The following is a 12,445-nucleotide window of genomic DNA, read 5'->3' as shown; positions in this document are numbered from 1 at the left end:
TCCTTTTTAAATCTTTCTCCTCTCACCTTTTTGGGTACTGTTGAGTGGGATAGTCTGTCGGAGGAAAATAGAAGAGGCCAGCCAGCAACTCCATAGGAGAGAGCGGCACCCAGCCCTGCCAAGTCTTCATCATCCCCCCAGACCTCCCCTTACTGAGGATGAATAGTCAATCCTCAGTAAAGGGGTCTTCTTTGTCCCCCTCCACCCACACGTCAAAAAATTCCGCTCACACTTGGACGTTGAGCAGTTTTTCCATCGCCTCCGCCTCTGCGCTTCGTCTCCACCTATCCTCTCCTCTATCCTTCTTCTATCCGCCTCCCCCTCTCTCCCTATTTATTTTAGAAACCCTTCCCCTCCCACATTTCTGAAGAAGGGTCTAGGCCCAAAATTTAAGCCTTCCTGCTCCTCTGATGCTGCTTAGCCTGCTGTGTTCATCCAGCTCTACACCTTGTTATCTCTGGTAACCAGAATGAATCTTGTGAAGAGGGGTTTGTCAGGATTCAAGAGTAATTGTTATAGGAGACTGTCCTGTCAGGAGCACATACCGCAGATTCTGCGGCTGTGAGCATGAAGTCAGGATGATATGTTGCTTTCTGGTGCCAGGGTCAAGGTCATCTCAAAAGCGTTGCAGTATATTGTCAAAGGGGACAGTGAGAAGCGGAGGCTGGTGTACGCATTGGTAAGAATGACATAATTAAGGGAAGGGTTGAGGCTTTGCAGAGTGAATAGAGGAAGTTAGGTAGAAGGTTAAAAAGCAAAACCTCAAAGGTAATAATCTCTGGATTACTCCTGGTTCCCTGTGCTAGTGAGGATAGGAATGAGAAGATAAGGCAATTAACTAGTACCTAACGAGATGGTACAGTGGGTAAGGATTCAGATTTTTGGATCATTGGGATCTCCTCTGGACAGAAAAGATCTGTTCAAATGGGACTGACCTCATCTGAACCGGAAGGGAACCAATATTCTGGCAGGGAGATTTGCTAGTTCTGTTTGGGAGCCTTTAAACTAGCTGAGAGAGGGGTGAGGATTCCATGTACTAGTGAGAATATAAAGGCAAGTTAATTAGAAATGACAGGAAAGAATAAGTCAGAGATAACTCTGAAGAATTAAACTGCATTTATTTTAATACAAATGGCCTTACAGGCCAGGCAGAAGAATTCAAGGCATGTATGGGACCATGAGATTGGAATATCATAGCTATTTCAGAAATGGGGCTGAGAGAGGGTGCTCAGAGTTTTGGGGTTTATATGTGATATTTAGGATAGAAAGTGAGACGAGAGAGGGCAGGTGGTGTTTTTGATTAAGGAAAACATTGCTGCTATACTTAGAGAGGATACTTCTGAGAGATCGTTCAGTGAAACTATGTGGGTGCAAGTCAGAAATGAGAAAGGGATCGTCACTTTGATAGGATTGCATTATAAGGCGCCAATAGTCAGCAGGAAATTGAGGAACAAATATGTAGATATAAGTAAGAGTAATACGGTGTTTATGGTAGGTGATTTTAACATTCCAGACATAGACTGAAACTGCCATAGTGTTAGGGGCTTGAATGGTGAGGAATTTCTCGAGTGTGTACAAGAAAATTTCTTTAACAATATGTACCTGTACCTGTTAGAGAAGGAACAAAACTTGACCTTCTTGTGGGAAATAAGGCAGGGCAAGTAACAAGTGTTGGGGGAAGCACTTGGGGACCAGTGATCATAATCCTATTAGTTTTAAAATAGTTATGGAAAAAGATAGGCCTTGTATAAAAGTTAAAATACTTCACAGAAATAAAGCAAATTTCGACAGTATGAGACAGGAACTTTCGAGAGTTGGTTGGAGTAGACTGTTCACAAATAAAGAGGCTTTCAAAAGTGAGATAACAAGTGTTCAGGAGCATTATGTTCCTGTTAGAGTGAGAGGTGTTTTGAGGATGTAACCAAAAAGATTGATCATTAAAACTCCTCTGTCACCTCTCCAGGACTTTGAAAACCTTTGCAAAGTTTGGTGTTCAGCATTGTGCACAGCAATTCAGTTTGGGAAGTGTTTTATTAAGGTTTAGTATAACTCCATGATCATCTACATTAGTAACAGTCTTCTCATTGTGTTCTGCCGCCATCAAAGTCTTGAGGGATATACCCAAATGTTTGATCAAGGCTTCCAACAAATTGCTTCATTTTGTTTCTAATAATGCACTTTATGAATAAGTCACTTAGTATTTCTCTGCATTAAAATTCATTTGCTATGTGTCTGCCTATATACCAGTTTCATCCCTTTGAAACTTGTTATGATTCTCCTCAATTTTCACTCAATCTGTGAGTCTGATCTCACCTTCAAACCTTATCTCCAATTTAAGGGCATTAATAGACATCAAAAGAGCAGCAGCCTCCCTGGAGATAATCACCTCAAATCTGACAGAGCAAAAAAGCTGACATTTCAGCCCTAGACTCTTCATCAGAAAAGGTTTTTCTGAAGGGTCAATGCTCGAAAAGTCAGCCTTTGTGCTCCTAAGATGCTGCTTGGCCAGCTGTGTTCATCCAACTCCACACTTTGTTATCTCGGATTCTCCAGCATCTGCAGTTCCTACTGTCTCTGTTAACCACTTCTCTCTGCTTTTGTCCCTGAGACAATGTGGATGAAAGATGTCGCTGTCTGATTCTTGTAATCAATGCTGCTGCTTTTTCCATGAAGTGACACTTGATCAAAAAGCTTTTGAAAGCCCTAAGTATATAATTTCCAACTTCTCCAGCCTCATGAATCCTGTAAATTCTTCAAGCCCAATTTACCTTCATCAAATCCATGCTGGCTTTCACTTATAAATCCGTATTTTTCTAAGTGACAGTTAATGTTGGCCCAGATTCTTGTCTCTGTAGAGATGACCATGGATGACTTATGTAGTCATTCGTGGGATGTTGGTGTTGCTGGTATTTATTGCTCCTCCCTAATTTCCCTTGAACGGAGTGGCTTGCTGGACTATTGCAGAGGGCAGTTAAACGTTAATCATGTTGGTGTTGGCCTGGAGTTACATGTGAAGCAAACCAGATTTCCTCCCCCAAAGGCCATCACTAAATGACAATTTTTTACAAAAATGATCATTGTCATAGTTACTGTAACCGACACTAATTTCATATCTCCAGCTTTATGAGCTGAATTAAATTCCACCAGTTGCTATGACGGGATTTGAACTTGTGTCTCCCACAACATTAGTCTGAGCCTCTGGATTGTTAATCCAGTGACAATACAACAACCCCACCTGAGAGTGATAGAGCTAGAGCGATCAGGATTATCCTTTTCCACTTTTGTGAGCAGGGGTGGATTGTTTGCACTTCTCCAGTCATGGAATCCTTGCAGTATGGAAGCACACCAACCCACCGAAGAGCATCCCACCTAGATCCACCCCCTACCCCATCCCTGTAAGCCTGCATTTCCAATGGCCAACCAACCTAACCTGCACATCTTTGAACAGTAGGAGGAAACTGGAGCACCCGGAGGAAATCCACACAGACATGGGGAGAATGTGTAGACTCCACACAGACAGTACCCTGAGCCTGGATTGAACCTGCTGAGGCACCATTGCTAACCACTGAACCACCATTGCCACTCCAAGAAGGTCTGGAACATGATAGCCAGATCCTCTTCATCTATCTGTCCTTGCTTTCCTTAATTCAACTCATCCAGGTGTAAATGATCTTTGTATTTTAAGGGTTGCCAACTTTTATCTCCTCTTTATCTGCTTAAATTCTGCCCAATTTCTCCTATGTGACATGCAGTTGAATGCGAGCTGGATCAGGAAATTCATCTCAACTTTGCTGCTCTACATTGATTACTAGAAATTTCTCACTCATTAGTATTGAAGCATGGTGGAGATTGTGCATATCATGTCTCAGTGATATTGCATGATACTCTGGCGTGGGGTGACAGAGATGTAACAACAGGATCCTGGTTTCTGTGATAGACTGAACCTAAAGTTGTCCTGATCAGGATATCCAGTGGAGAATAAAACTAACATCCAAGCCCCTTGTTGTTAGTTTATTTTCTCTTAAAACACACTCCAATTTAAAGCAGATGTTTCAGCAAAAATTGTGGCAGCTTTTGGCTGTTTTAACATTGTCCTCATCCACCCTCTGTTCCTTCATGTTTCCTGTTCTCCTCTCGAGGAGCTGAGTCATGATGGGGAACGTCTCCACACACGTTCTGTCTGCAACTCCTACACGCCAAGTGTTGACCAATTGACTGATTTTCGGGGGAGGAGAAGCAAAACATTGAAGCTAGACCTTAATTATGGTCACTGAGCAGTAATCCAGACAAAATTTCTCACTAAACTCAAAACCTTGCCCAAAACTTTAAACCATTTTCCTTCAGGAGCTAATGGACAGAACATTTCTTCGTGTATAAAACTGTGCTTTAATCTTGTACATAACCTCCTACCAAAATGCCCGTGCTCTGAAAGTGACAACCCATCTTCTCCAACCTAACTTTGTAGCTAAAATCCCATGCGTGTACAATCATTCTGATAACTGTCCTGCGCAGTGACTTGGGGATTCTCATAACCTTTTTAAAGAGTACCATTTTACGTACCAGGAATTCTCAGTGACGTTGTTGAATTTTTGTGCTGTAGGCCCAAGCTCCTTAAGAACTGTTATGTACATATGATCTTGCAGGGTTTAGGTGTGCAGAGTAGTTGACTATGAGGTACTGTGTAATGTAAATGGACCAGAAATATGGCAGTGGATGCCATCTTTAACTTGACTGCAGCTGCAATAGTGTCCCAACCGGTGACCCCCACCATTCCCAATTCCACCATTATTTTAGCAGATAAGATGAGATACCTAAAAGTCGGCAGTCCTTAAAGTAGAAACGTCATCTATATCTGGATGAGTTGCATCAAGGACAGTAAGGGCGGATAGAGGAAGAGGATCTATCTATCATGTTCCAAACCTTTGAGTGATGCTAGGGAAAAGAGGGAGAAATGCAAATATTAGACCCCTGCTCACAAAAGGGGAAAGGGATTACCCCAAACATGCTAGCTTTATCAGCCTCAGGAGGGATAGTGATAATGTCACTGGATTAGTAATCCAGGGGCTCAGACTAATGTTCTGGGGGGACAGGTTCAAATCTCACCACAGCAGCTGGTGGAATTTAATTCAGCTCATAAATCCAGAGAAACGCTTTAGTTATAGTAACTATTTAAGTGATCATTGTTATTAAAAAAAAAGTCAGTTAGTGGTGGCCTATTGGGGAATAAAATAAGGTAGTGAGCACAGATGGGGTTAGAGGCCTGCAACATGCTGGGTGCAGGGTGTTGTGCTGATGATCAACAGCATACTGAAAGTGCTGTCACCAAAATGCCCTGGGTGTGCATTTCCCAGAGTCCCGTATGATTTAATGTGGATTGGCAAAGCCACTTCCCATTCTAATGATAATAGTCTCCTATAATAAACAGAATATGCTTATTGCATCTCTACAACAACATACAGGTTGCAAAGATATTCTATACATTAGTACTGAGGTGAAAGGGGGACCAGTTCTTCTCTCTAACTCCTTAAAGATCCTAAGTTGCCTTCTCCCTAAATCCAAGTCCTCATGATACCATCACAGGAGCTGGTGATCCTAGCACTCGAGCAGTATGTAGCCTTTCAGAACCATATCCAACGTGTAATAAGCAATTTTTTTCTCAGAACTATTATTGTTATACATTTGTTATAAAATTACATTTATCTGTCCCAAATCTTTGACTTTACAAATTCAGATAATCTGGAGGTATCACTGTTCTCTTTGGACTTGGAAGCTTGGTAGTTTGTTGAGTAGGGGATACTTGTTTGAGACCAGCTTCCTGATGGTCCAAGTCAATAGTTCTCCCTGAACTGGATTTGTTTGGATTTCTTTCATAGAGAATGTTTCCCTGCTAGAGCAGACAATTCCTTTCTTAGCAGCAGCCTACACTTTGGGCATTGCTGATTTTGTCTTAGTGATAGTTGCCATGGAGTTGCACGTAGCATATCTTCAACCCGGTATTCGTTTACCTTTTGTGATTTAACCACTTCTGCTTTGTGAATGAGATTGAGGCCAATATATTCCTTTCAGCTCAGGAGTCTAAATTCCTGGTTGTGGAGGTTTTCTAGCATATGGTGTTCACTTATTTGGAGAGTTGCTTGTAGCACAGCTTTAATACTAATTGCTATGCTCCTGGCCATGTAATTGTACTTCTGTAATAGTATGCTTTCAAACAAGACGGACTTATGTGATTAAAAACTGGAAGAACTGCCGACTGTGTAAATCAGGAACAAAAACAGGAGTTGGTGGAAAAGCTCAGCATGTCTGGCAGCACCTGTGAAGAAAAAATCCGAGTTAGTGTTTCAGATCTGAAACTGTTCCGAGGAGGGGTCACTGGCCCCAAAACTTTAACTCTGACTTTCTCTTCATAGATGCTGCCAGATCTGCTGAGCTTTTCCAGCAACTTCTGCTTTTGTACTAATGTGATAATATTGTGAAACTAGCTCCAGTATCTAAATTGAAATTTGTGACATGCCCATTGATATATATTTCAAGTTGCCAAAGTGTTTGGTCTGGGCTCCTTATTTCCCCATATCTCTCCACCAGCCTGGAGAGATCATTAACTAAGTTATCTATAGATTCCCTGCATTCTTCTGTTAACCATTGCTCTTTCAAAAATTTTATTAGCTTTGAAGTTGAAATAATTGTTGAAGGGTTTCAGTATCTCCTTAAATGCATCTATTGCTTCTTTTACACTATGGCAAACTGGGACATCATCTGCAATATTCTTAATTTTCTACAGGTTTATCTATTTGTTAAGCTTCTGACTTAGCATCCAGTTTACAAATTATTGTACACTTCAAGAGTTGTTTTTCTTGCAGATATCTTAAGATTGTGTTCTATTTGGCCCATCTTAGAAATTGAATCTCTTTGCCAATTTGTAATTGCCACGGCTTCCTAGCAGAATTGTTATTTCATCACCTCAAAGATTTTAATTTTTCAGTCATGCTATTTCTCCCAGACTGGGCTGATAACCTAGAAGTTTTTCACATGTTTTGTAGTTGAAATGGAGAATTCTTGCCTCTTTGCAGCCTCATGGGCATTCTCATGGGCTTTAATGGGAGATTCCCTCGGTTATGCGGCTTTAATAAAGGTGACCTGAAAAATTTCCCTGTTAGACCAAAATCCTCATTGAAACTCAGAAAATTGGAGCAGAAGTAGGTCATTCGGGCCCGTTGAGTCTGCTCTGTCATTCAGTATGATCATGGCTGATCTTCCAATTCTGTACCCAGGAGAACTGATGAAGGGTGTAAACCCGAAATGTGAACTTTCCTGCTCCTCTGATGCTGCCTGACCTGCTGTGTTCCTCCAGCTCCACACTGTGTTGACTCAGTATCCTGTTCCCACTTTCTCCCCACACAATTTGATCCCTACAGCCCTAAGAGTTATATCTAACTCCTGGAAAACATCCAATGTTTTGTCATTAAGCCCTTTCAGTGGCAGAGAATGCTACCAACTCAATGCTGTAGTTGATGTGAGAAGATGCTTTCTCACACAGCGACTAGTTAGGGTCTGGAATGCACTGCCTGAAAATTTGATGGAGGTAAGTTCAATTGAACCTTTCAAGGGGGTGTGGGATTTTCCTTTAGGACAGACATGGTATGCAGGAATATGAGAAAAAGGTGGGAGATTAACTTTAGATACAGGACCAGTGCAGGAATGATGGGCCCAATGTTTTTCTTCTGCACTGCAATAATTATATGATTCTCTGAGCGGCCTACCCCACATCCTTAGAATCGGACACCGCCCCCCCCCCCACCCCCACACAACGTGGTTTTAGACTCTCTGGTCATTTGGAACATACATTATCCCATTCCAGTTCTGTAGGATTTTATTGGTTTCTGTGAGATCCCTTCTCATTCTTCTAAACTCCAGTCAACAGAGGTCTACCCAATCCAGTATCTTTCCTTTAATGTCTTTATTTTGCCCAATGCTTCATCACTTTTATTACAGGGTTTGACATGTCCCCAACTCTCCAAACCTGGATTGCCTCTGCTGCCTGACTCTGTCTTGAGGTATATACAAGCAGCTCTTGATCTAAGTTAGAATCGTAGAATCCCTACAGTGTGGAAGCAGGTCATTTGACCCATTTCTCCCCACTGACCCTCCAAAGAGCATCAACACCGCTCCCCAGGCACCCTATTCCTGTAGCACTACATTTCCATAGGCTAACCCACTAAGATACTATGGGCAGTTTAGCACAACCAGTCCACCTACGCAGACACGGTGAGAATGTACAAACTCCACACAGATCATCGCCTGAGGGTGGAATTGAACCTGGGTCCCTGGCGTTGTGAGGCAGCAGTGTGAACCACTGAGCTACCGTGCCGCCCACATAATCAGAATGCAGAGTAATCGGATCAGCCATGATCGTATCGACCAGGCACGAAGGGTCAACTGGCCTACTCCTGCCACTTTGTGTTTGTAATATGAATATGTAAGTCTGTACTGTAGACATGAAAACTTCCAACAGAAGTTTGAAAATATGCCTGTATCCAGTGAAAGTTAAACTTCTGTTCAAATGAAACTCCTCAGTGTAGAAGACTCAATTCTTTTTTACACTCTTACTAAGACATGTATTTATTTCTTTCCGTTTTTCCAAGATGATGCTCTGAATCTTCGGCATGAGTGCAACATGGCTCAGAAGATGAAGAGAGAGACGAGCCCTATGGAAACACACAAACTCCAAGTACAACATGAATTTCACTGTACCCAGATTACATCCTATAACCACAAGGTATCCTGCTTGGCCTGCTCTGAAAATTTAGCTGTTAAGATGTTAAAGGAATGGGATAGTGGCAGCATGGTGGTTTGGAGCGGCATGGTGACTCTGTGATTGGCACTGCTGCCTTACAGCACCAGGGACTCTGGTTCGATTCAGGCTTCGGGAGAGTGACCGTGCAGAGTTTGCACATTCTCCCTGTATCTGCTTGGGTTTCCTCCATGTGCTCCGGTTTCCTCCCACAGTCCAAAGATGTACAGGTTAGGTGGATTGATCATGCTAACTTTCCCATAGCGCCCAGGGATGTGCAGGCTAGGTGGATTAGCCATGGGAAGTGCTGGATTACAGGGTTAGGGTAGGGGGATGGTTCCGGGTCAGATGCTGGTCGGAGGATCAGTGCGAAATCGAGTGGGCTGTCTGATCCAGAATGCATGCATGGATACAACTCTAATATCCCAGATTTACCGTCAGTCTGACCTGCATTAGCCCTCCTTCAGAGATTGTCTGCAGTTCCGTGCCTGCATGGGTTTCCTCTGGGTGCTCCCGTCTCCTCCCACAGTCCAGAGTTGTGCAGGTTAGGTGGATCAGCCATACTAAATTGCCCTGTGTTTTTCAGAGGTATTCAGATTAGATGGGTCAGCTGCAGGAAATGCAGGGTTATAAGGATAGGGTGGGGTGTTTGCGTCTGGATGGGATGCTCTTCAGAGGGTTGGTGTGAACTCAATAGGCCAAATGGCCTGCTTCCACACTATAGCGATTCTGTGATCTATAACATGATGAATTAAGCTGTTAAAATGTTAAACAAGTGGAGCAGTTGCACTGGAAGTACTGGGGCGGCTCGATCTTCTGACTCTTGTTTTCACAGAGCAGGCAGTCTCTGTTGCCAGACATGTGCTGGGGATAGAAGTTTATTATTGTTGAGGAATTCTCTCGGATTGTTGTCCTTAGAACAGAGGAGAGACTTAATCAAGATGTACAAAATAAGGAGGATCTTGAGCATGGTGAACAAGGAAGCCCTGTTTCCCCCCAGTGGAGAGATCAGTTGACAGAACAAATTGAGTATGACCAGTAGAAGGAATAGAGGCAACATGAGGAAAAGTTTTTCATCTGGAGGGTCTCTGGAATTTGGTGCCTAGTTGGTGTTTGGGGTAGATATTCTCAACTCATTTAGAAGGCACCTAGACCAGCATCTGCTACACTGTAATGTGCAAGGTCTTACATCATGGGTTAGAGAAGTGGGATTAGAATGAGTGGTTAGGAGTGGCTTATTCAGCCAACATAGATGTGAGGGGCTGAATGGTCTCTTCCTCTGCTGAAGTTTTGGTATGGTTCTGTTTTGTTCGCAACAAATGGACCAAACAAGCAACTGGGTTAGAAGACTTCCAAAGAAGTCAGCCGCGCTCTACACATTAAGATCAGGTCAAATTGCTATTATTGAGCCAAGCCGGTAGTTTCTAAAATCATAACGATGTGTAAATGGCAACACCATTAAAAAATTTTATCCCATGAAATGTGAATCACCACAAGGCTGCTGAACAACTTGAGCGGTGCCATCGCTTGCTTCGTTCTTGCTCCAAGCTTCCCGATGATTCCCATAAAATTGCTGCATTTGCACATTAACCACACACTCAACACACTACTTTTTTCGATGTGATAATTGTAAAAGATCAACGATCAAGCCTCATGTGGACCACATAGTGAGCAAATGTAATTGTCAAAATCCTCATTCTTGTATCATTGGAGACTTGTAGAATGCCAAATTTGGAATTGTAATTTTTTTCTCCATTTCTTTTGTCTGTTTCTCTCTCTTTCTCTCTCTCTCTCCTTAACAATGAATGAACCCTCCTTCTCAGTCCTTTCTCTCTTGATTTCTATGCTTCCATCACGTTGGTTAAGGAGATACTCTCTTGTTCCCTCTGGTCTTCAAAATTCTGTCTCCCTGCATGTGCTTTATCAGCTCGTATTTTTAGCAATGCACCGTGCAAAGAAATTTGGGCTGAGGGGTACAGGAAAACTTCAAATCTGCTGAGAGCTACACTTGCCCAGTAAATTGCAGAACTATATGGGGATTTGTCACATTTTGAGGTTTCGACACAAGATGGATCCCTGGGCACAGTGTTATCAACTGCATCTGTGACCTGACCCCTTCCATCAAGAGAGACTCAGGGAAACCCATCAGAGCCCTTTGCCACGTACGCCAGCTACAGGACTTAGTCACGGGTCGTATGGTCATTGCCCTGTCCTTAAAAGCCAAGCTAAAGTCACAGGAGAGTGCAGAGCTGTAATTTCACAAGGAGATTCTCTGGCGTCCTGCTGAAACTGTGTGGGGGTGGGGGGGGGAGATTGGGAGAACCAAAAAAAAATTGCAAGACAGTATGCTTGAAAGCTGAAACACTGTTTCTAAACTGCAAAACATGTTAAATCAATCAAAACCTACACCATACAGTCCTGGCAAGGTTTTTTTCCTAAATTTGTGAATGGGATGTTGGTATCTCTGGCTGAACCAACATTTATTGACTGTCACCTAGTTGCCCTTGAGAAGCTGGTGGTGTGTTGCCTTCTTGAACAACTGCAATCCCTGGAGCGTAGGTAGACCCACGGTGCTGTCAGAGAGGGGGCTCCATGATTTTGTCCCAGCGACAGGACAGCCAGTACTGGGAACTAAACATACCAGGTGATAAAGTTACACGAGGGATAGAGAAATCAGCAGAGGGGGTGGAGTAGTACTACTGATTAGAAACAGAGTCTGTTCTGTGGTGAGGGAGGATGTAATGAGGGGAAAGCGCCGGGGTGGAGATCTTATGGGTGGAGCTGCGGAACCATAAAGGAACTAAAAGCATGATAGGTGTCATATATGGACCATCTGGTCACAGCTCAGAAGAGCTAGATTATATAAATGGTGAAATTAAACAATTGTGTTGCAAAGGCAGAGTAGTATGAACAGGGGATTTTAATATTAACCTAGATTGAGAGAGACAGACAGCACTTGCCAGAATGTTTTTGAATTTCTAGATTGTGTTTGGGATAATTTCCGACGGCAGTATGTCATGGTTGCAACAAGGGGTCTTATTGGATTTAGTATTGGATCCAGTAATGAGCAATGCACTTGATTTAGTTAGTGGCCTGGTTGTTCATGAGCATTTGTCAAATAGAGACCGTAATATGTCACGTGAGAGGTAAGCAAAGATCAGACACTAGTATTTTGGATTTGAATAAGGCAGACCTTAATAGGATGGGGCAAGGACTGTCTACAGTAAAGTAGGAAACTGTATAATTACATAAAATAATTGAGGAACATTGGAGGGTGTCTTCCTCGGGCCTCGGATCGGGGTGAGGGGGGAGGTATAGGGGCAGATGTAGCACTTTCTTCAGTTGCAGGGAAAAGTGCCAAGGGGGGTGGGGTTGGATGGGAGTGTGGAGTGGACAAGGGAGTCATGGAGAGAGTGGTCCCTCTGGAAAGCAGATAAGAGTGGGGAGGGGAAAATGTCTTTTGCGGTGGGGTCGGATTGCAGATGGCAGAAGTGTCGGAGGATGATGCGTTGGATCTGCAGGTTGGTCGGGTGGTACGTGAGGACGAGGGGGTTTCTGTTTTGGTTATTATTGCGAATGGAGGTGTGAGGGATGAGTTGCGGGAGACATGGTCTAGGGCATTTTTGATCACTGTGGAGGGGAAGTTGCGGTTTTTGA

General features: G+C 43.1%; 1 protein-coding gene and 1 long non-coding RNA gene across 4 annotated transcripts in view; one reads left to right on the top strand and one right to left on the bottom strand.

Annotated features, from left to right (window-relative positions):
• LOC132210893 (uncharacterized) overlaps positions 1–12,445 on the bottom strand; it is a 297,035-nt gene that overhangs the window by 89,201 nt on the left and 195,389 nt on the right. The gene's annotated exons all lie outside the window — the stretch shown is intronic.
• The window catches only part of LOC125462404 (uncharacterized), a 347,507-nt gene that overhangs the window by 168,342 nt on the left and 166,720 nt on the right, over positions 1–12,445 (top strand). Inside the window, exon 26 of the mRNA XM_059653886.1 lies at positions 8,640–8,773. Coding sequence (XP_059509869.1) covers positions 8,640–8,773 — 134 coding nt within the window. The remainder of the gene's footprint in view (positions 1–8,639; positions 8,774–12,445) is intronic.

Source organism: Stegostoma tigrinum, chromosome 23 (genome assembly GCF_030684315.1).
Source record: "Stegostoma tigrinum isolate sSteTig4 chromosome 23, sSteTig4.hap1, whole genome shotgun sequence".
Classification (NCBI taxonomy): domain Eukaryota; kingdom Metazoa; phylum Chordata; class Chondrichthyes; order Orectolobiformes; family Stegostomatidae; genus Stegostoma; species Stegostoma tigrinum.
The sequence above is the reverse complement of the archived record's forward strand: the minus strand, read 5'-3'. Positions and strand labels throughout refer to the sequence as shown.